Source organism: Nycticebus coucang, chromosome 2 (genome assembly GCF_027406575.1).
Source record: "Nycticebus coucang isolate mNycCou1 chromosome 2, mNycCou1.pri, whole genome shotgun sequence".
Lineage (NCBI taxonomy): Eukaryota > Metazoa > Chordata > Mammalia > Primates > Lorisidae > Nycticebus > Nycticebus coucang.
In genome coordinates, this window is record NC_069781.1 from 167427371 (window position 1) to 167448704 (window position 21334).

General features: G+C 44.4%; 1 protein-coding gene across 1 annotated transcript in view; it reads left to right on the top strand.

Moving 5' to 3' along the window:
* Nucleotides 1-706: 706 nt before the first annotated feature.
* The window catches only part of SNTB2 (syntrophin beta 2), a 116667-nt gene continuing 96039 nt past the window's right edge, over nucleotides 707-21334 (top strand). The window contains exon 1 of the mRNA XM_053605100.1: nucleotides 707-1318. Coding sequence (XP_053461075.1) covers nucleotides 739-1318 — 580 coding nt within the window. The 5' untranslated portion in view covers nucleotides 707-738. The remainder of the gene's footprint in view (nucleotides 1319-21334) is intronic.

The following is a 21334-nucleotide window of genomic DNA, read 5'->3' on the forward strand; positions in this document are numbered from 1 at the left end:
GTGAGACTCTGTCTCTACAAAAAAAAAAAAAAAAAAAGAAGACAGTTCCTCTCAAACTATACGCAAATAAACAGATTACAAAGCAGAGTGACAGATTACAAAGCAGAGTGACTGACGACGGCTTGGATTCACGTTGTGGACCTTTGCTTATGCTGTTTCTTCTGCTTGAATTGTTTGCTCTCCATCGTCATCTCTGTGAAACTGACCTCAGGTCCAACCAACTGTTCTGGGAACCTTTTCTACATGTCACTTAACCACATAGTATCACACCTAGTTGGCTGGTTCTGCGTTTTCCTTCCCTACTAGACCGCAAGCTCTCAGCTGTGGTACATATTACTCAGCTTATCTCTAGGACCTCAAAAGGAGCCTGAGCACTCCGTTTGTATGGCATGAACCAATCAATGCAAGAATGAACGTGCAGGCTTGCAAAGCGGATTTTGCTTTCCGTGCCCGGGCAGCTCCTCTGAATTGCACGGTAGAGGTCAGGAGTTTTGGAGGAGGGGACTAGAGGGGAACCAGTGGAAGGTGAGCTGAAGCCCACCACGCTGAGGCTTGCCGCGTCCGGTAAGCTGCGAGGGACTGGACAACTCCTTAACCTGCCGGAAGCGGCTCCGTGGCCTCCGCCCGCCCCTCCGGAAGGTGGGCGTGGCTCCTCATGAATAATGAATCGCCGCGGGGGAGGAGCCGGGCCCGCCCCCTCGGGCGGGAAGGGGGAAGCGCCGAGGCTGCCTGACTGGAATGAGGGTAGCTCCGGCTACTGAGGCGGCGGGACCGGGGCCGGCCATGGCGGTGTGGACGCGAGCCACCAAAGCGGGGCTGGTGGAGCTGCTCCTGAGGGAGCGCTGGGTCCGGGTGGTGGCCGAGCTGAGCGGAGAGAGCCTGAGCCTGACGGGCGACGCCGCCGCGGCCGAGTCTGAGCCGGCTTTGGGGCCGGCTGCCGGCGCCTTCAACGGCCTCCCGAACGGCGGCGGCGCCGGTGACTCGCTGCCCGGGAGCCCGAGCCGCGGCCTGGGGCCCCCGAGCCCGCCGGCACCGCCGCGGGGTTCTGCGAGCGAGGCGGGCGCGTCGCCGCCCGTGCGTCGGGTCCGGGTGGTGAAGCAGGAGGCGGGCGGCCTGGGCATTAGCATCAAGGGCGGCCGCGAGAACCGGATGCCGATCCTCATCTCCAAGATCTTCCCAGGGCTGGCCGCCGACCAGAGCCGGGCTCTGCGGCTGGGCGACGCCATCCTGTCGGTGAACGGCACCGACCTGCGCCAGGCCACCCATGACCAGGCCGTGCAGGCGCTGAAACGCGCGGGCAAGGAGGTGCTGCTGGAGGGTGAGCGGGGACGGCCGGCCGCGCGGGAGGGCGGGCGGCCTGGGCTCGCCGGCGCTCACTTTGTTTCTGCCACCCTGCCCCCTTTGCGGGGCGAGCCTGTTCCCTCCTCCTCTCTCCCCAAACTCCGTTTTCTGGGGCTTTGAGTATGGAAAAAGTGATGTTCCTTGCAGGAAAAGTTGGGCAGCCGCCGAAGTGTGGCTTGCAGCTCCTAAGGAAGACTCAGCTGAGATTTAGCCAAAAGCAGCCGCATCTGAAACCCCCGCCCCCCGCCCGCTTCTGCTGGATAAGCTGACACTAAGCACTGGAGGGACAACGGCTCGAGTTCCCTAGGTCTCCGTTTGTCTGATGAGAAGTGCCGGGTTGGCGCTTTCTTCAGTCACCTCTGGCTCCCCGGGGCGGGCGGGTCTATTAAAAAAAAAAAAAAAATCCGTCCACACCGATGCCAACGGTATGCTTGGGCACACCACCAAAACTCTGGTTAATTTATGGGAATTTAACCCATCAGTGGCTCTCAGCAGTAACTAAAAGAGATCATAGCCCTTCATTGAAGCCAGAAAGCTGAAGCAGCGAGTTTATGTGGTTAATGAGGCTTGTTTCAGAGGAGACTCACGTGCTTTGAACATTTACTGCCAACTAGAGTTTTTCCCCTTTTGCAAGAGATGGGTGCCAGTTTTCTACCACTCACAGGCGTTTTGTTTCGAGACTATTAGGCTTTTTATAAGAAACTTGAAGTGGTAAATTACAAGATGGGTTCCAATAGCCAGGATTATTCTTTACCTTAAGTACGTATGTAATCTGTAAACTAGGTCTTTAATAATGCATTTATGAAAACTAAGGCAACATGAAATCTCTAAGGAGTCATGTATGTTGGAGGTGATAGAGTATTGTAGATGAAGTTGTAAATGAAGCAATTGTCAGTTGCTTTCTTTTTTTAGAAATTTTTCTGGTGATTCAATCATTCTGGAAACTTTTTTTTTGGAGACAGTCTCACTTTGTCACCCTCGTAGAGTGCGGTGGCATCATGTCTAGCTCACAGCAACCTCATACTCTTGGGGTCAAGCCATCCTCTTGCCTCAGCCTCCCAAGTAGCTCAGACTACAGGCACCTACCACAACACCCGGCTATTTTTAGAGAGAGGGGAGGCGGGGTCTCACTCTTGCTCAAGCTGGTCTTGAACCTGTGAGCTCAGGCAATCCACCTGCCTCAACTCCCAGAGTTCTAGGATTACAGGTGGGAGCCACTGCTCCCGGCTCAAGAAACATTTCTTGCTAGCTGTGTAGAAGAGAAATATAAAGATGCTGTCCCTACTTTGTTTCTAATCAGGGAAGTGATAGAAAAGTGCAAAACAGCTTATAAGGAGGAAAAACATCAAGTTCTTGGTTGTACAGTGCAAACTGTATATAAATGCCAAGAGAATGCAAAGTGAGGAAGTAGTCAGTGGAAATGGGCTTAGTCAGGGAGGAGCTGAATCTTGAGCCAGGTCTCCAAGGAAGTGATGGACACAGACAGGCAGAGATGAGTCAGGAGGGTATTCCTGGCAGAGAAAGAAAGGGAGGGAAGGGCTGGGGACTGGTGTTGTGGAGGGACCAATCATTAAATCAAGAGGTAAGAAGTCTAACGTAGCAAAATGATTTCCACTTTTTTATAAATCTGTACTGTGAATATTTAGAAAAAATAGCAAAAGAAAAAATATTAGCTTACAAGAAATGATTTCATATGCTCCAGTTGTGGAATTCCAGTGTGCTACCTTTATAATGTTTTATTTGTAAATCTTATTTGTATCCCACTTACAGGTGGGGCTAGACACTGCTCAGAAATTAGTGATAATAGAAGGAGTAAAATTATAGATTATGTCTTGGGCACGTATGTAAAACAATTGTTGCCCTAAATATGTGTCTTTTTTGGTGGGGACAGAGTCTCACTATGTCGCTTTTAGCAGAGTGCCATGGCATCACAGCTCACAGCAACCTCAAACTCTTGGGCTTAAGAGATTCTCTTGCGGGTGGCGCCTGTGGCTCAAGGAGTAGGGCGCCGGTCCCATATGCCGGAGGTGGCAGGTTCAAACCTAGCCCCGGCCAAAAACCACAAAAAAAAAAAAAAGATTCTCTTGTCTCAGCCTCCTAAGTAGCTGGAAGTACAGACCCCCACCCACGACACCTGGCTATTTTTTGTTGCAGTTGTCATTGTTGTTTAACTGTCCGGGCAGGGTTTGTGCCCACCAGCCTTGGTATATGTGGCTGGTGCTGTCACTAGTGTGCTATGGGCACCAAACCCTAAATGTGTATCTTGAAATTGGTCTAGCTAAACATTTGGTTATAAATTCTTAGAGCCAGAATTCCGAACTTAGGTACTATATTTATGGAGTATTCAGTGGATGAAGGGCAGACAGTTAAACCCTTTATATGGTATTTAAAAAATGGTTTTTGTGTGGATATAGTTTGAATCTGGTATTCATACCAGTAAAATGAAAACCCCCTAGTAAATGCTTCCCAGTATTTATTAGTCTAAAATAGACCATGAGCTTTTGGAAAGGATGTTTATAGATGGCAGCATAATGTTCATTGAATGCCTTTTTACCTGATACACAGATTCTACTTTCTTTTCCCATTTGGCATAAGACAGGCAGTTTTTGTCTTTACAAACGTGGGGAAGTCAATATGGTAGATTTATGACACTGCATTTTCAAGTCACAGGATGTAAAGATAAAATTACTCAAAATTCTCAGAGTTGCTAAAAACAGTGATTTGATTGAACTATTTAAAGTTGAGAGCTCATTTTCCAGGTAGCCCACTTTTGAAAGATTTTATGCTTAGTCTTTAACATTTTCAAATTGTACTGCATTGTCCTTCCATTAGATGTCTCAAAACTTGAAAAATTGCCTTACCACAACACAGTGATGCTCTTTTGTGGTGTGGGCAGGGAATTTCAGGCATGCTCTTGCCACCCCCATGCCAGGGAAAGCTATAGTCTCTGGTTGCCTGTGTTTATGGGACTGAGCTAAAGGGTTTTTTTTCTTTTTTTTTTTTGTAGAGACAGAGTCTCACTTTATGGCCCTCGGTAGAGTGCCGTGGCCTCACACAGCTCACAGCAACCTCCAACTCCTGGGCTTAAGCGATGCTCTTGCCTCAGCCTCCCGAGTAGCTGGGACTACAGGCGCCCGCCACAATGCCCAGCTATTTTTTGGTTGCAGTTCAGCTGGGGTCGGGTTTGAACCTGCCACCCTCGGTATATGGGGCCAGCGCCTTACTGACTGAGCCACAGGCGCCGCCCTAAAGGGTTCTTTTTCATCTCAGGGATTTGTAGGGATCATTCATTCATCCATCAAACATTTATTCAGCTCTTATCAAATGCCAGAGGCACTCAAAGATACTTTATTCCTGCCCTCAGAAGTTTAGAGTTGATGTGAGGGAAAGAAAGAAGTAAATAAGTATAGTGGTATAGCAAAGGGCTAAAAGTGCTGCTACAGTAGAAGTCTGGAGAGGGGACAACACAAAGAAGGGAGGGGTCCCTATAGGTAGGTCCCTAATGGGAATTAAGGTTGAGGCTGCCTGGGAAAAGTCTGATGGAGAGGTTGAAGCTTGAATTGAGCCTTCCCTGAAGAGTAAGGCCACCAGTAAGGGCACAGAAGAGTGAGATGTTAAGAAGTTATTGTACAGCCAGAGGTGGCTCATACCTGTAATCCTAGCACTCTGGGAGGCAAAGGCAGATGGATTGCCTGAGCTGACTGGTTCGAGATCAGCCTGAGCAAGAGTGAGACCCCATTTCTAAAAATAGCCTGGTGTTGGCTCAGCGCCCAGAGCACAGTGATTACAGTGCCAGCTACATGCACTGAGGCTGGTGGGTTCGAACTCCTGGGCCAGCTGAACAACAATGACAACTACAACAGCAACAACAAAAATAGCTGGGTGTTGTGGCTGGCGCATGTCGTCCCAACTACTTGAGAATCTGAGACAAGAGAATCACTTGAGCCTAAGAGTTTGAGGTTGCTGTGAGCTAAAATGCCACGGCACACTACTGAGGGTGACAAAGAAAAACTATGTCAAAAAAAAAAAAAAGTTATTGTCCAGTAAAAGTAGAGTACAAGCAGGGCAGATGTGGACTTGTTTCTGGCTAGTCGTTTGTAACCCATAGGCAAGTTACTTAATCTTGCTAAACTTTAGTTTCCTCATGTGTAAATACCTCTCTTAAAGGGTTATTTCATTTGACAATTTGTGTGTTGGTTTTTTAAGGAACAGGGAATATAGCAGTGGACAACATTAAAAGTCTGAATGAGGAAGGTAGGACTGGGTCATGAAGAGATGCAGTGGGTTAACAAGGACACTCTCAGAATAACCAAGATAGCAAGTTGTTAAAATAAAATCCAAGGTTCCATTTTGCTCAAAAAGAAACAGCATTAGGAATTGTTTTAGGTGAACAGGTTAAGAAGGAGTTCAGGCTGGTTGAATGCAGTGGTGTTTACAACTAATTGATCACAACCAGTTACAGATTTCTTTGTTGCTTCTCACTCTCATTGCTTCACTTGGCTACCCTTAAAAAAAATGAGTTTGTATTTTTTTGGTGCAAATAACTTTTTCTTTTTTTTTTTTTTTTTGGCCGGGGCTGGGCTTGAACCCGCCACCTCCGGCATATGGGACCGGCGCCCTACCCGTTGAGCCACAGGCGCCACCCGCAAATAACTTTTTCTAATCTTGTCTTTTTGCCATCACTTAGCTAGGGCAACTTTTTTTTTTTTTGCAGTTTTTGGCTGGGGCTGGGTTTGAACCCGCCACCTCTGGCATATGAGACCAGCACCCTACTCCTTTGAGCCACAGGTGCTGCCCCTAGGCCAACTTTTTTATCCTTAAATTTTGCACGTAGTTTCCTATCTCTCTGATTCCCTCCTCTCATGCTTATTACTTAGAACATTAAAATTTGCCGTTTAATTGTGTGCTTGTAGTTTTGGCCAGTGACTTAGCATTGATATTAAGGTGTGCAGATTAGATAGCTTTTGTATTTTTTTTTTTTTTTTAGACAGAGCCTCAAGCTGTTGCCTTGGGTAGAGTGCTGTGGTATCACAGCTCACAGCAACCTCCAAGTCCTGGGCTTAAGCGATTCTCTTGCCTTAGCCTCCCAAGTAGCTGGGACAGCAGGCGCCCGCCACAACACCCAGCTATTTTTTGGTTATAATTGTCAATGTTTGGCAGGCCGGGGCTGGATTCGAACCCGCCAGCTCTGGTGTATGTGGTTGGCACCTTAGCCAGTTGAACTACAGGCACCGAGCTGATAGCTTTTGTGTTAATAATGCAGATTGTATTCTAAAGGAGTAACCCTACTCACCTATGAGATATTGTGTTTTGAATGTACTGTGTACTTTGCTCTGGAAATATGGTTTATTCAGTTTCTAGATTTTATATTTTTAAGGCTATGAAGTTGACTAAACGAACATGAATTAGACTGAACATTGAAAAGTGTTCAGAGGAGGTTAGGGAAGATGGTATAAAATGTCCAGCTTGGGGTTTTTTGTTGTTGTTTGTTTGTTTTTTGCAACAAGAGTCTCAAGCTGTCACCCTGAGTAGGGTCCTGTGTTGTCATAGCTCACAGCAACCTCAAACTCTTGGGCTCAAGCAAGCCTCTTGCTTCAGTTTTTCTATTTTTAGTAAAGATAGAGGTCTTGCTTTTGCTCAGGCTGGTCTTGAACTCGTGAGCTCAAGCAGTCCACCCGCCTCAGCCTCCCAGAGTGCTAGGATTACATGTGTAATGAGCCACAGTGCCCAGCCTTTTTTTTTTGAGACAGAGTAGAGTGCTATGGCGTCATAGCTCACAGCAACCTGAAACTCTTGGGCTCATGTGATCCCCTTGCCTCAGCTTCCCTAATAGCTGGGACTACAGGCACCTGCCACAACACCCGGCTGTTTGTAAAGGTGAAGTCTCACTCTTGCTCAGGCTGGTCTCAACTTACGAGTTCAGAAGATCCACCTGCCTTGGCCCCCCCCCAGAGTGCTAGGACTACAGGCATGAGCCACCACGCCTGGCAGCTTGAGGTTTGATATTTGAGAAAAGGGTCAATATTTTTGATTCAATTCTCACTAGACTGTTGTTGAAAAGTCATCTTTTAGTGCCTAAATAAGATTCTAAGAGTATTGTTACTGAATCTCCTGAAAAGAATTGGTTAGTTGGATATAAGAAGTAGACTGGCATGAAATTTAACTTCAGAATTGAAAGTAATTTTTGTATCTAGAATGATTTGAGGCTGGTCTCATTGAAGTGCTATTTACAACTCATTGATCACAGCCAATTACAGATTGTTCCTTCTTCATCCCCACTGCTGTTTCACTTGACTATATTAAGAAAAAAAAGGAAATAGAATGGTTTGAGATGCTGAGTGTCATATATAATATGGTTGTTTTTATATGTCAGGGGACATGTGCCAATATTATTAGGCTGCTAAGGTAAAGAAGCTGGTTTGGATTGCCACACTGCCTCTTTTTTCGTTATTCAGCAGGTTGAGAGTCTCCTAAGGAAAACATTTTACATTTTCTTTTTTTTTTTTTTTTTTGTAGAGACAGAGTCTCACTGTACCACCCTCGGGTAGAGTGCCGTGGCGTCACACGGCTCACAGCAACCTCCAACTCTTGGGCTTACGCGATTCTCTTGCCTCAGACTCCCGAGCAGCTGGGACTACAGGCGCCCGCCACAACGCCCGGCTATTTTCTTGTTGCAGTTTGGCCAGGGCTGGGTTTGAACCCGCCACCCTCGGCATATGGGGCTGGCACCCTACTCACTGAGCCACAGGCGCCACCCAACATTTTACATTTTCTTTTGAGACTTTGCATGTATATTCATTTATCTCTTAAAGAACAAACTAAATTGTTAAGATATTTGTGTTTTTGTGTTTGTTTCTTTTCTTTTAACTAGCCTCTTTATGTTTTTCTGATTAGACATGCTTATATGAGAAACTGGTTTTGTAATCAGATTATTTCTTACAGAGCTCCCTTCATGCTCAAATATGCTCTCCAAATTGTTACCAAAATGTGAGAAGTTGATTGATACTAATACAGAGCAGATATGAAAATTCTAAGAACATTTTTAGCGATCATAATCAAGATTTAATTTAGATCTCAACTGATAACTCAGTAACTTCAACTAATATGTTGTCCGTTGTGTAATCTTTCCTGTATGAAGGTTACTCTACTTTATGATCAGATGTGTGCTTTTGTTTAAAAGGGGGGAGGTAGCTGTAGAATAGTGGTCTGTTCTGAGCATAGTGTTCAAGGATTTGTGTTCCAGGCTAGGTTAGCACACTGTGCTAACTAACTGAACAACAAACAATGCTGCTTGGTTGCACTTTCCATGGAATACCTGTAGTATAATGATGCCTTACTTTTTTGTGTTTTGGAGACAGTCTCACTATGTCACCCTCACAGTAAAGTGCTGTGGCATCACAGCTCACAGTAACCTCAAACTCTTGGACTTAAGCGATTCTCTTGCCTCAGCCTCCAAGTAGCTGGGACTACAGGCACCCACCACAATGCCTAGCAATTTTTTGTTGCAGTTGTCATTGTGTAGTTGGCCCGGGCTAGGTTCAAACCTGCCAGCCTTGGTGCATGTGGCCAGCACCCTAATCATTGTGCTATGGGCGCTGAGCCTATTTTTTTTTTTTTTTGAGACAGAGTCCCACTCTATTGCCCTGGCTAGAGTACTATGGCGTCACCCTAGCTCACAGCAACCTCAAACTCGTGGGCTCAAGCAATCCTGCCTTAGCCTCCTAACAGCTGGAACTACAGGCACCCACTGCAACCCCAGGCTAATGTTTCTATTTTTACTAGAAATGGGGTCTTTCTGTTTATCCCCCAAGCTAGTTCCTCTCCTGCCTTCTCTTACCTCATGTCTTAAACTCACTTTATTCCCCTGGGGAGAGTGCTGTGGCCTCAGTGTAGCTCACAGCAACCTCAAACCCTAGGGCTCAAACAATCCTGCCTCATCCTCCCAAGTAGCTGGGAGTACAACTGTGTGCCACCATGCCTGGCTAATTTTTCTATTTTTAGTAGAGATGGGGATCTCGCTTTGCTCATGTTGGTCTTAAACTCCAGAGATCAAGTGGTCCAACCACCTTAGCCTGTGCTGAGAGAATCCAGTGTGATAAGGCACAGGAAGTGTGTGTGTCAGGAGAGCTGGCTGAAGAGGTGGGTGGGAGCCAGGTCATCAAGGGCCTGGAATGCAGTACCATGCAGTGGTCTCAAAATGCGTTTCATATTTATTCTTTTAACTTGAAAAAAAAAAGAAGAAATTGAGCTTTATTAATATTTAACGTGTGGATAACCCTGGTTCTCTCAGTATTATAAGAGGACACCATTATTACACACTCAATATTGGAGATCATGTCTCAAGGGAAGAGTGCAATCTTCACAAAGCAGAGGAATGTGCCTTCCTTGAGACTGGGATTTATGTTATATTATTTGCTTTGAATTAATATGCACAAAATGAACAAGTGGCTTCAAGATTTGCACAAAGAAACCATAGATGGAAGACAATTCTAACCCTGCAAACAATAACAAAAAGGTAGCGTGATGTTTTTCCTGCTAGTGGGAACTCTTTGTCACATTTCAAGGTAATATGTCTGTCAAGAAGTCAGCCTAAAAAATGAAATTGTCAAGAAAACTATTTGAATTATGGATATGCACCCATTATCATCAATAATGAACTTCACCCTAAAAGTATATTGTACTTAAAGTCATATAGTAGCTGATGATAGAATTACTTTACCAGGGATATGTTTATATATTCATTTTATCTTTACCTTATTCTTTCTTGAGTTCTGTATTTTACATATGTTTTCAATATATATGCATTAATAAATATTCATAGGTTGGGGGCATATACTTAGGGGTATGCTGTCAAATTATAGACCATGGGGTGCCCCTAAAATGCTTTAAATGATGAAGTGATATTTTAGAAAGTCAAAAGTGGCGGATAGAGTGTAGGAGTTTAAGACATAAGGTGAGAGAAGGCAGGAGAAGAGCTAGTTTGGGGGGTAAAGACAAGTTTGGTTTGGGCATGCTGAATTTATTTATTTATTTATTTATTTTTTGAGACTGAGTCTTAGTTTGTCACCGTCGGTAGAGTGCTACGATGTCATAGCTCACAGCAAACTCAACTGCCTGGCTCAAGCGATTCTCTTGCTTCAGCCTGCCAAATACCTGGGACTACAGGCACTTGCCATGATGCCTGGCTATTTTTGGAGACAGGGTCTCACTCTTGCTCAGCCTGGTCTGGAACTCCTGAGCTCAAGCGATCCACCCAGTTCAGCCTGCCAGAGTGCTAGGATTACAGGCTATGAGCTACTGTGCCCGGCCTGGGGCATGCTGAGTTGTTACCTATGTGACATCTTGGAGGGAAAGGCCAGTAGCTGGTTGGAAGTACAGGTCTGTAGTCAGGAGTGTCAGAAATGAGGTGAAGATAAATGAGATATGGCCGGATGTTGTGGCTCACACCTATAATCCTAGCACTCTGGGAGGCCAAGGTGGGAGGGTCACTCGAGCTCAGGAGTTCCAGACCAGCCTGAGCAAGAGCAAGACCCTATGTCTGCTAAAAATAGAAAAATTAGCCAGGGGTTGTGGTGGGCACCTGTAGTTCTAGCTAGTTAGTAGGCTAAGGCAGGAGGATTGCTTGAGCCCAGGAGTTTGAGGTTCCTGTGAGCTAGGCTGAGGCCATGGTACTCTAACCTGAGCAATAGAGTGAGACTCTGTCTCAAAAAAAAAAAAACTGAACTTTTTTATAAGATACAGTAATTGAAGCCATGAGTATGGATGAGGTCATCAAGAGAGAACAGTGCAAATTAACAAGAGAAGAACCAGGATGGAATCCTGCAGAACCCTGCATTTATTGTTTATTTATTGTCTCAGTCTGTCACCCTGGGTAGAGTGTCATGGCATCATAGCTCACAGCAACCTCAAACTCTTGGGCTCAAGCTCTTGCCTCAGTCTTCTAAGTAGCTAGGACTGTAGATGCCCACAAGAACACCTGGCTAGTTTTTCTATTTTTGGTAGAGATGGGGTTGTACTCTTGCCCAGGTTGGTCTCAAACTCCTGAGCTCAAGCAATCCACTGACCTTGGCCTCCTAGAGTGCTAGGATTATAGATAAGAGCCACCACGCCTGGCCCACAACCCCTGCATTTTTTTTTGGAGACAGAGCCTCAAGCTGTCGCCCTGGGTAGAGTGTCATGACATCACAGCTCACAGCAACCTCCAACTCCTAGGTTCAAGTGATTCTCCTGCCTCCGCCTCCCAAGTAGCTGGGACTACAGGTGCCCACAACAACGCCCAGCTGTTTTTTGGTTGCAGCCATCATTGTTGTTTGGTGGGCCTGGGCTGGATTTGAACCTTCCAGCTCAGGTGTATGTGGCTGGTGCCATAGCCGCTTGAGCCACAGGCGCTGAGCCAGAACCCCTGCATTTAAACCAGGGTAAGGGAAAAGGAGTTGGAAATGAATTGTTCAGGGATTGGCATGGTGGCTCACGCCAGTAATCCTAGCACTCTGAGAGGCTAAGGTGGGTGACTGCCTGAGCTCAGGAGTTGAGACCAGCCTGAGCAAGAGTGAGACCCCGTCTCTAAAAATAGCTGGGCATTATGGTGGGTGCCTGTAGTCCCAGATACTTAGGCTGAGGCAAGAGGATTGCTTGAGTCCAGGAGTTTGAGGTTGCTGTGAGTTATGATGCCAGGGCACTTTACTGAGAACGACAAAGTGAGAGTCTATATGAAAAAAAAAAAAAAAAGGTGGCTCCTGTGGCTCAAAGGAGTAGGGCGCAGGCCCCATATGCCAGAGGTGGCGGGTTCAAACCTAGCCTCGGTTTGAACAAAAAGTGCAAACCTAGCCTCAGTTTGAACAAAAAGTGCAAAAATAAATAAATAAAAGAAAGGGGAGGGCGGCACCTGTGGCTCAGTTGGTAAGGCGCTGGCCCCATATACCTAGGGTGGCGGGTTCAAACCCAGCCCCGGCTGAACTGCAACCAAAAAAAAAAAAAAATAGCTGGGCGTTGTGGCGGGCACCTGTAGTCCCAGCTACTCGGGAGGCTGAGGCAAGAGAATTGCTTAAGCCCAGGAGTTGGAGGTTGCTGTGAGCTGTGTGATGCCACGGCACTCTACCGAGGGTGATAAAGTGAGACTCTGTCTCTTAAAAAAAAAAAAGAAAGGGGAAAAAATGAAATGTTGAGGAGGTAGGAGGAAAATCTGGAGAAAATGGTGCAGTGGTGGTCAAATAGACAAAAGTTTTGAGGAGGAGGGTGTGGTCAGTATCTTCAGACAGTGCAGAAGGCAAGAAAGCTGAGAGCTAAAAACAGGTCCATTGGATTTAATAAATAGAGAATAAAATTTTTGGAGTTCTCGTAAAAGCAGTTTCTGCAAAGTGACAAGAACAGGAGGCAGTGAGCAAATTGCGCTTTTCAAAAGCTGCTCAGCAAAATAAAAGAAGCAGAGGTGGTACCTGGAGTTGAATGAAGTGCCCAAGAAAGGTTTTACTTTCGTGGTAGGTTGTTTTTTGTTTTGTTTTCACTGGGAAAGAATTGGGACATATTTGTACAGCAAGAGAAAAGGCCAACAGAGAATAGGGAGAGTTTGAAGAGAAAGAAGGGGAGGAGAACTGATGCAATCCGTTTCTGAGCCAGGAAGTGACCTGATGGGAACAGAATTTTGGGCTGGCAGTAGAGGATACACTGGATGCTATGCAGAGAAGAAAGACCAAAAGTAGGAAAACTACAGCTGCTACAGTGAAAAGTCATCCAGACCCTTTAGAGCAGTGGTTCTCAGCCTGTGAGTCAGGAACTGTATTAAAGGGTTATGGCATTAGGAAGGTTGAGAACCACTGCTTTAGAGGGAGTTGTGGCAGTGCTGGAAGGAAGAGTCAATTCAAGAAACTCTTTAAATCAGACAGTTTCTGCTAGGGGGCATAGCAGAATCCGCTGGGTACCTTTTCCAATCAAGACAGTCTCCTTCCAACCACCTGTGCACTCAAAGATTTGATACTGGTGAAGAATCTCTTCCAGTGGGCCTCTGTTACTAGCATAGGTGTCTGATCCCTCAGAGATACTGGGGTGGAAAATTGAGAATCACTATTCTAAGGCAGAAATGACAGGATATGGTGGCAAAATGTTGATTATGATATGTTGAATTAGCCCTGAAATTTCTATCTCGGATCAGAAGAAAAATGTTATCTGTGGGAAAAAATGGAATAATTTGGAGAGTGTTACCCTCAGTAGCATTCAGTTTTTGTTATAAAGCACTTAATGTAACTGTCTGCTATCTGTGGGATTTGAGAAGAAAAATGTTAGTTTATAAACATTGCTCTATAGCTAATCACACAGAATGAGAGCATATTCTTCCTTCAAAGGGTCTTTTTTCTAGATTAAAGAAAGGAGCTTTTGACTTCTGCAGGGAAATGATAACATGCTCAGTTGAGTTTAATATTTTATGCCAGGAGAAATAGAATTGATTTGGTTACTTTATTTAAGTGCCTTTCTGAAGGAAATGCTCTGATTCCTTCATAAAATTTGTGTTTGATTTGAGTGATTAAACAAAACTCATGAAATAATTTTACATATGAATGAAGTGCTAGTGATTAAGGTATCAGTAGATTTGACTTTTGGAAAGAATTACAAGATTCAGACTAGGGTTAATTTCTGGCTCCTAATACATTACTAGAATGCTTTGACATATAACTTAAGAATATGTGAAATGCAAAATTTTAAATTTACCTTTGGCTTTTCTTCAACATTTTTCTTTTTGCTATCTTCTGATTGTCTTGCTTTTAAATTTGCAAACTATCTTGAATATTTTATGAAAAGTAAACTTAATGAGCTAGAAAAATGGAAACATTGAATAGTGTTTTTTGTTTTTTTTTTTGAGACAGTTTCACTGTCTTGCCCTCCGTAGAGTGCTGTGACATCACAGCTCACAGCAACCTCAAACTCTTGGGCTTAAGCAATTCTCTTGCCTCAGCCTCCCAAGTAGCTGGGACTACAAGCACCTGCCACAACGCCTGGCTATTTTTTCGTTGTAGTTATCATTGTTGTTTGGCAGGCCTGGGCTGGATTCGAACTTGCCAGCTCTGGTATATGTGGCTGGCGCCCTAGCTGCTGAGCTACAGGTGCCAAGCCTGAATAGTGTATTTTTCAATTTAATCTATTTGTATATAAAATTTTATACCTTATACTTAGAAAATTGGAAGCTTTAATTTTTTATTGAAAGAGACTTAGAAAAATTCTAGATTGATTTACTTATAGTAAAATTAGTTAATCAACTAACAGATTTACAAAAAGAAAATGCAGCCTGCGTGTGGTGGCTCACGCTTATAATTCTAGCACTCTGGGAACTGGAGGCAGGTGGATTCTTTTGGCTGAGGAGTTAGAGAATGGCCTTAACAAAAGCTAGACCTCGTCTCTACTAAAAATAAAAAAAATAGCGTTGTGGCATGCCCTTTATAGTGCCAGCTACTCAGGATGTGGAGGTAGGAGGATCCCTTGGGCTCAGGAGTTTAAGGTTGCTGTGGTTGATGCCACAGCATGCTGTCTCCAAAAAAGAAAAAGAAAGAAAAGAAAAAGAAAATGCACATGCCTTATTTAAGGCTCTTTGGCTTTCAAAAGCATAGAAACCTGTTCAAACTGGTACAGTACCTAACAGTGCAGGTTTTCTTTTTTTGTTGTTGTTATTGTTGTTTTTGTTTTTTGAGACAGAATCTCACTCTGTCTCCCAGCCAGACCAAAATGCCATGGCATCAGCCTAACTCCCAGTAACCTCAAACTCCTGGGCTTAAGTGATCCTTCTGCCTCCTGCTGGGACTATAGCCACCTGCCACTACACTCAACTGATTCTTAAATTTTTTCATAGAGCTGGGGTCTCGTTCTTGTTCAGGCTGGTCTGAAACTCCTGAGCTCATGTGAGTTTCCCAGAGTGCTAGGATTACAGGCATGAGCCACTATGCCTAGCCTGGAGTACAGGTATTATAAAGAAACAGGTCTCAGAACTTTAGGAGGAACTAGCTGGGCTTTAGAACCAGGACAGCACCACTGTTTTCTGATTTCTTGTCATCTCTGAGCTTCTGTTTCTGTTTGAGAATATCTTTTGCAGCAGTTTTGTCCTAGTCCTTTTATGGTTTCATTTTTTACATTTAACTCTTTATGTAGAGTTTATTTTGTATTTATTTTTGTAAATTATTAACTGATGTCCTCAGCATTATTTGTTAAATAATCCTCTGGGATTCTTACTCTGATTGGTGGTGGCTTCCCTGAGTGCTATGTGGGGAAAGATTCGAAAGCCGTATCTGGGTTTAGCAGGAACCAGTGCTGTGTTTAATCGGTGATGCCTGTGATGCAGTACGTGTGCCCAAGTGTGGAGTGCAATACACAGGCCACACATCTGCCACTCTGGGAATAATGACCTGTCCTTTCCTCATTAATTGTAAATATACTTTTGTTTTTGAGATAGAGTCTCACTATGTCGCCCTCGGTCCAGTGCCGTGGTGTCACATCACAGAGCAACCTCAAACTCTTGAGCTTAAGTGATTCTTTTGCCTCAGCCTCCCACGTAGCTAGAACTACAGGCGCCGGCCACAGTGACTGGCTATTTGTTGTTGTTGTTGCAGTTGTCATTGTTGTTTAGTAGGCCTGGGCTGGGTTCGAACCCACTAGCCCCCAGTATATGTAGCCGGCACCCTAACCACTGAGCTACGGTGAAGCTGTAAATATACTTTTTTATATTCTATGATCTGATTCTGTTTTTTTCTATTATATTCTATTTGAGTGTTTTAATGACATATTATACTGTATGTTTTAGTGTTAGCATTTAATATCTGTTAATTAAAGGTACTCTACCAGCCAAGAAAATTTTGAAAAAATAACAATAGACAGTTGCTGGCTAGTCATTACTTACTTCTCCATAGAAATTTTGGAGTAATTTTATCTATCTTAAATCCTTTAGGATTTTGATTATAATTAAATCCATAAATTAATTTTGAGAGAACTGATAATCTTTGTGTATCTCTTTCCCAGTCATTCCAGTAAGTACTGGTCCCTTACTCATCCATCTTCCAATCATATGGCCATGTTCCAATCATATCAGAAGTTGTGATTGCCTGGGCCTAGATCAGGACTCACCATGGGAATGAGGCAACTCCCTTGAAACCACAGGGACTGAAAGTGGGGGGTTTCTCAAAGGATAATCAAAGTGATGTTACCAGAAGAAGGGAAAGTGGATGTGGCTACTAGGTAGACATAAACAGCAGACATGCACTACATTGTTCTGGAAACATCAGTATTAGAGATTGAAAGAGAAACCACCATATTACTTAAGAGATTTAGAAATTTTATAGATAGCTGTAAAATGAAGGCCAGATTAATAAATTTCTTGGGTTCAGGTGAGCACTTGGAGCTTTTTTTTTCTGAGACAGAGCCTCAAGCTGTCGCCCAGGGTAGAGTGCTGTGGCATCACAGCTCACACCAACCTCCAACTCCTGGGCTCAGGTGATTCTCTTGCCTCCGCCTCCCAAGTAGCTGAGACTTAAGGCGCCTGCCACAATGCCCGGCTATTTTTTTGTTGCAGTTGTCGTTGTTTAGCTGGCCCGGGCCAGGTTTGAACCCACCACCCTTGGTGTATGGGGTTGGCATTGTAACCACTGTGCTATGGGCCTCGAGCCTAGCATGAAAAATTTTTTTAGTAAAATTATTTTGGTTGCAAAAATCCAAAACAAACTAATTTAAGCAGAAGTGGAATGTATTGCCTCATGTAACTTCTGGGACTGGGGGTGGATCTAGGTTTAGGCTGAGTGGGCTCCAAATGCTCAAATTATTCTTGGCTGCAACGTTTCCTACTGTTGAGGGTCTAATTCTGTGTAGTCAGCTCAGATGGTACCCACAATTTAAGGAATATATTGCCCCAATTTAACCCCTATTTAAACAAACAAATGGGTTTTTCTTCTAGCACTCACTTGTCAGTCTCCGGAAGGACTCCAGTTGGCTTTGCTTTGCCTATGTCTTGGAACTATCACCATTACCAAGATGAAGGAGAGTGTGATCTAGGCCTGAGTATCGTGCCCATCCCTGGCCCATCCTGAGATTGACAGCCTCACCAAACTGAAATGTGGAATGGGGTGATTGCTAGCCTAACTTATGTGCACTATAACAATGTACACACTCAAGTTATAGAGCTTATAATCTTTTTGTAGCTAAATTGTAAATTTTAAAAAATTAAAGCACCAGAAATAGAGAATAATGACTATTATTGAGACCTTACTCTGCTAAGCACTTTCCATGCATTATCACAGCTTATTCTTTTAACAACTCTGTGAGTCATATGGCATAATCTCCATTTTAAATATGAAGAAATTGAGTTCTGGAAGATTAAATAACATTTGTGGGTGGAAAAGGCAAAATTAGTTTACTCAGATTTATTGGATTCTACAGCTTTTGGTATTGACCAAATATGCCTCCTCTCTGGTGGATTAGTTTAGGTTAAGAAGCTGGCAAGTCTAAAGACTAACAGGACTTACTGTTATGATTGGCTTCATGTTCAGGAAAATTGTGCTGTGGCTTCTGTGTTGTTGGCATCTGTCTGGAGATCATCCAGGTAATGTTTCCTAGTCTTTGTCTCTGGTTTTTCATGATGGATACAAAGCTGGTAATGTCATGAATCAACTTCTCGTGAATGCCCGCACTCTGGTAGGCAAACTGGGAGAAAAGCTTCACAGATCCTACTTTTGAGAAGTACCCCAAGTGGGTTTGTAAAGATTAATAAACGGCATATAAATGAATCCAAATTATTTCATACAAGTGATTGATGCTGAAAGTTTAGAATAAAGGATAGAGTAATGTTGGGAATGTATCTTGGGTCAGATGACAGAAAGGTGGAATGGGGATGGGAGGTGGGGAAGATGGAGGTGTTCTACATGACGGGAGTGGCATACCCAAGGGCCAAAGATGGACTTTGGATACTGACTTTTAAAACTAACTTGACTGTTTTATTAGTAATAATGATAGAGTTGATGGAAATTTTAAAGATGAAAAATTAAATATTCTTGTAACAATTTTACTCATTATCTGCTGCTTTGTAATATAAAAATCAATTTTTCAGGCTCGGCACCAGTGGCTCAAGCGGCTAAGGCGCCAGCCACATACACCTGAGCTGGCGGGTTTGAATCCAGCCTGGGCCCGTCAAACAACAATGACGGCTGCAACCAAAAAAAAAGAAAACATAGCTGGGTATTGTGGCGGGCGCCTGTAGTCCCAGCTACTTGGGAGGTGGAGGCAGGAGAATCACTTGAGCCCAGGAGTTTGAGGTTGCTGTGAGCTGTGATGTTATGGTACTCTACCCAGGGCAACAGCTTGAGGCTCTGTCTCAAAAAAAAAATCGGGCGGTGCCTGTGGCTCAAGGAGTAGGGCACTGGCCCCATATGCCGGAGGTGGTGGGTTCAAACCCAGCCCCGGCCAAAAACCGCAAAAAAAAAAAATAAATAAATTTTTTGGCTTGGCGCCTGTGGCTCAAGCGGCTAAGGCGCCAGCCACATACACCTGAGCTGGCGGGTTGAATCCAACCCGGGCTGCCAAACAACAATGACAGCTGCAACCCAAAATAGCCGGGCGTTGTGGCAGGCACCTGTGGTGGGAGGGAGGGAGAGGCAGGAGAATCGCTTGAACCCAAGAGTTGGAGGTTGCTGTGAGCTGTGATGCTACGGCACTCTACCCAGGGCCATAGCTTGAGGCTCTGTCTCAAAAAAAAAAAAAAGTCAAGTTTTCTTCTGTAGTTGCTGTAGCCAAACTTTTTTTGCTAGCTGTTCCACCTTTTTTTTTTTTTTTTGAGACAGAGTCTCAAGCTGTCACCCTGGGTAGAGTGCTGTGGTGTCACAGCTCACAGCAACCTCAAACTCCTGGGTGTAAGCGATTCTCTTGCCTCAGCCTCCCGAGTAGCTGGGACTATAGGTACCTGCCACAACACCTGGCTATTTTTTGTTGCAGTTGTCATTGTTATTTTGGCTTGCCTGTGCCAGGTTTGAACCCGCCATGCTTGGTGTATGTGGCTGGCACCATAACCATTGTGCTATAGGCGCGGAGCCGTTTTTTTTCTATTTTTAGTAGGGATGTGGTCTTGCTGTTGCTCAGGCTGGTCTGGGACTCCTGAATTCAAGCAGTCCACCTGCCTGAGCTCCCAGAGTGCTAGGATTACAGGCTTTAGCCACCATGCCTGGCCTGCTCTGTAACTTTTACCAAACATCTTAATGTTCTGCAGTCAATTTGTTTGTGTATGTTTCCTCTTCATTAATGTCTCACTGAAATAGCAGACAAATCAAGTCATTTCTCAGTGTATTTATTTATTTATTTATTGAGACAGTTTCACCCTGTCCCTCTCAGTAGAGTGCTGTAGCATCACAGCTCACAGCAACCTCAAACTCTTGTGCTTAGGCGATTCTCTTGCTTCAGACTCCTGAGTAGCTGGGACTACAGGTGCCTACCACAATGCCCAGCTATTTTTTTTTGTTGTAGTTTGGCCGGGGCCGGGTTCTAACCCGCCACCCTGAGTATATGGGGCCGACGCCCTACCCACTGAGCCACAGGTGCCGCCCACTCTGTGTTTTTTTTTTTTTTGTAGAGACAGAGTCTCACTTTATGGCCCTCGGTAGAGTGCCATGGCATCACACAGCTCACAGCAACCTCCAACTCCTGGGCTTAAGCAGTTCTCTTGCCTCAGCCTCCCGAGTAGCTGGGATTACAGACGCCTGCCACAATGCCCAGCTATTTTTTTTGGTTGCAGTTCAGCCGGGGCCAGGTTTGAACCTGCCACCCTCGGTATATTGGGCCGGCGCCTTACTGACAAAGCCACAGGCGCCGCCCCACTCTGTGTTTTCAATAATTACTCTCCATTTTACTTTCAGGACCTCCTACAGTCTCTAGTACAGTGTTAGCATTGTAATGTCACCACACTAGGACTCTTCATTCATCAACATTAGAAATGAGAGAAATTGGTGCTTGTAGCTCAAGTGGCTAAGGCACCAGCCACATATACCAGAGCTGGCGGGTTCGAATCCAGCCTGGGCCTGCCAAACAACAACAACTACAACCAAAAATAGCTAGGTGTTGTGGCGGGCGCCTGTAGTCCCAGCTACTTGGGAGGCTGAGGCAAGATTCCAAACAAAGAATAGCTTAAGCCCAGGAGTTGGAGGTTGCTGTGAGCTGTGATGCCATAGTACTCTACCCAGGGCGACAGCTTGAGGCTCTATCTCAAAAAAAAAAAAAAAAAAAAGAGGGTGGCGCCTGTGGCTCAAAGGGGTGGGGTGCTGGCCCCATATGCCGGAGGTGGTGGGTTCAAACCTAGCCCCGGCCAAAAACTGCAAAAAAAAAAAGAAAATGCACTGAGCTAAGAAGTTGTTGTTTTATAACTTATAAAACTCCCTTAAATGTAGATCTGTACTTAAAGCAGCAGGCTAACTTGCCTTTTGTGATGTCAGTTTGGTGCTGAATGGAGAAAAATGGCAAGATAGAAAGGATGAGGGAGGCATGGAAATAAAAATCCTTTAATACTGCTTAGTAAGGTATTAATTTTATCCGTTTAAAGAAATCCAAAGTTCTTTATGAAAGATCTCTAGTTTTATCTTCTTTCCTCTTTTGTCCACTGGGTGTGTGTTCTGGCATCCTGTTTGTTGAGTATGACATAATGACTTGTTCTTTTATTTGGATAATATTTTCTTTCCCATTTCCCCTTCCCTGCATTAGCCATTTCCAACATACTTTCATATTTCACACATATGCCCTCCAGGTGATTCCAAACAGAATTGTAAGATTCTGGTAACTTTAGGTAGATTTGAAAGAGGAAATGGTACGATGTCTTTTCCCCAAATAAAACTGAAGTTTCTAATAATTATTCTTCAAAATACTTAAATGTAATGAGTGTATTGTTAAAAGTGACACACTGGATATCTATGAAATCCTTTCCATTCGGGCCCTATATCCAACCGTGCTTGTTTAGGAAGTGATGGGAATATAGCAATTCTTCGCTCCCACC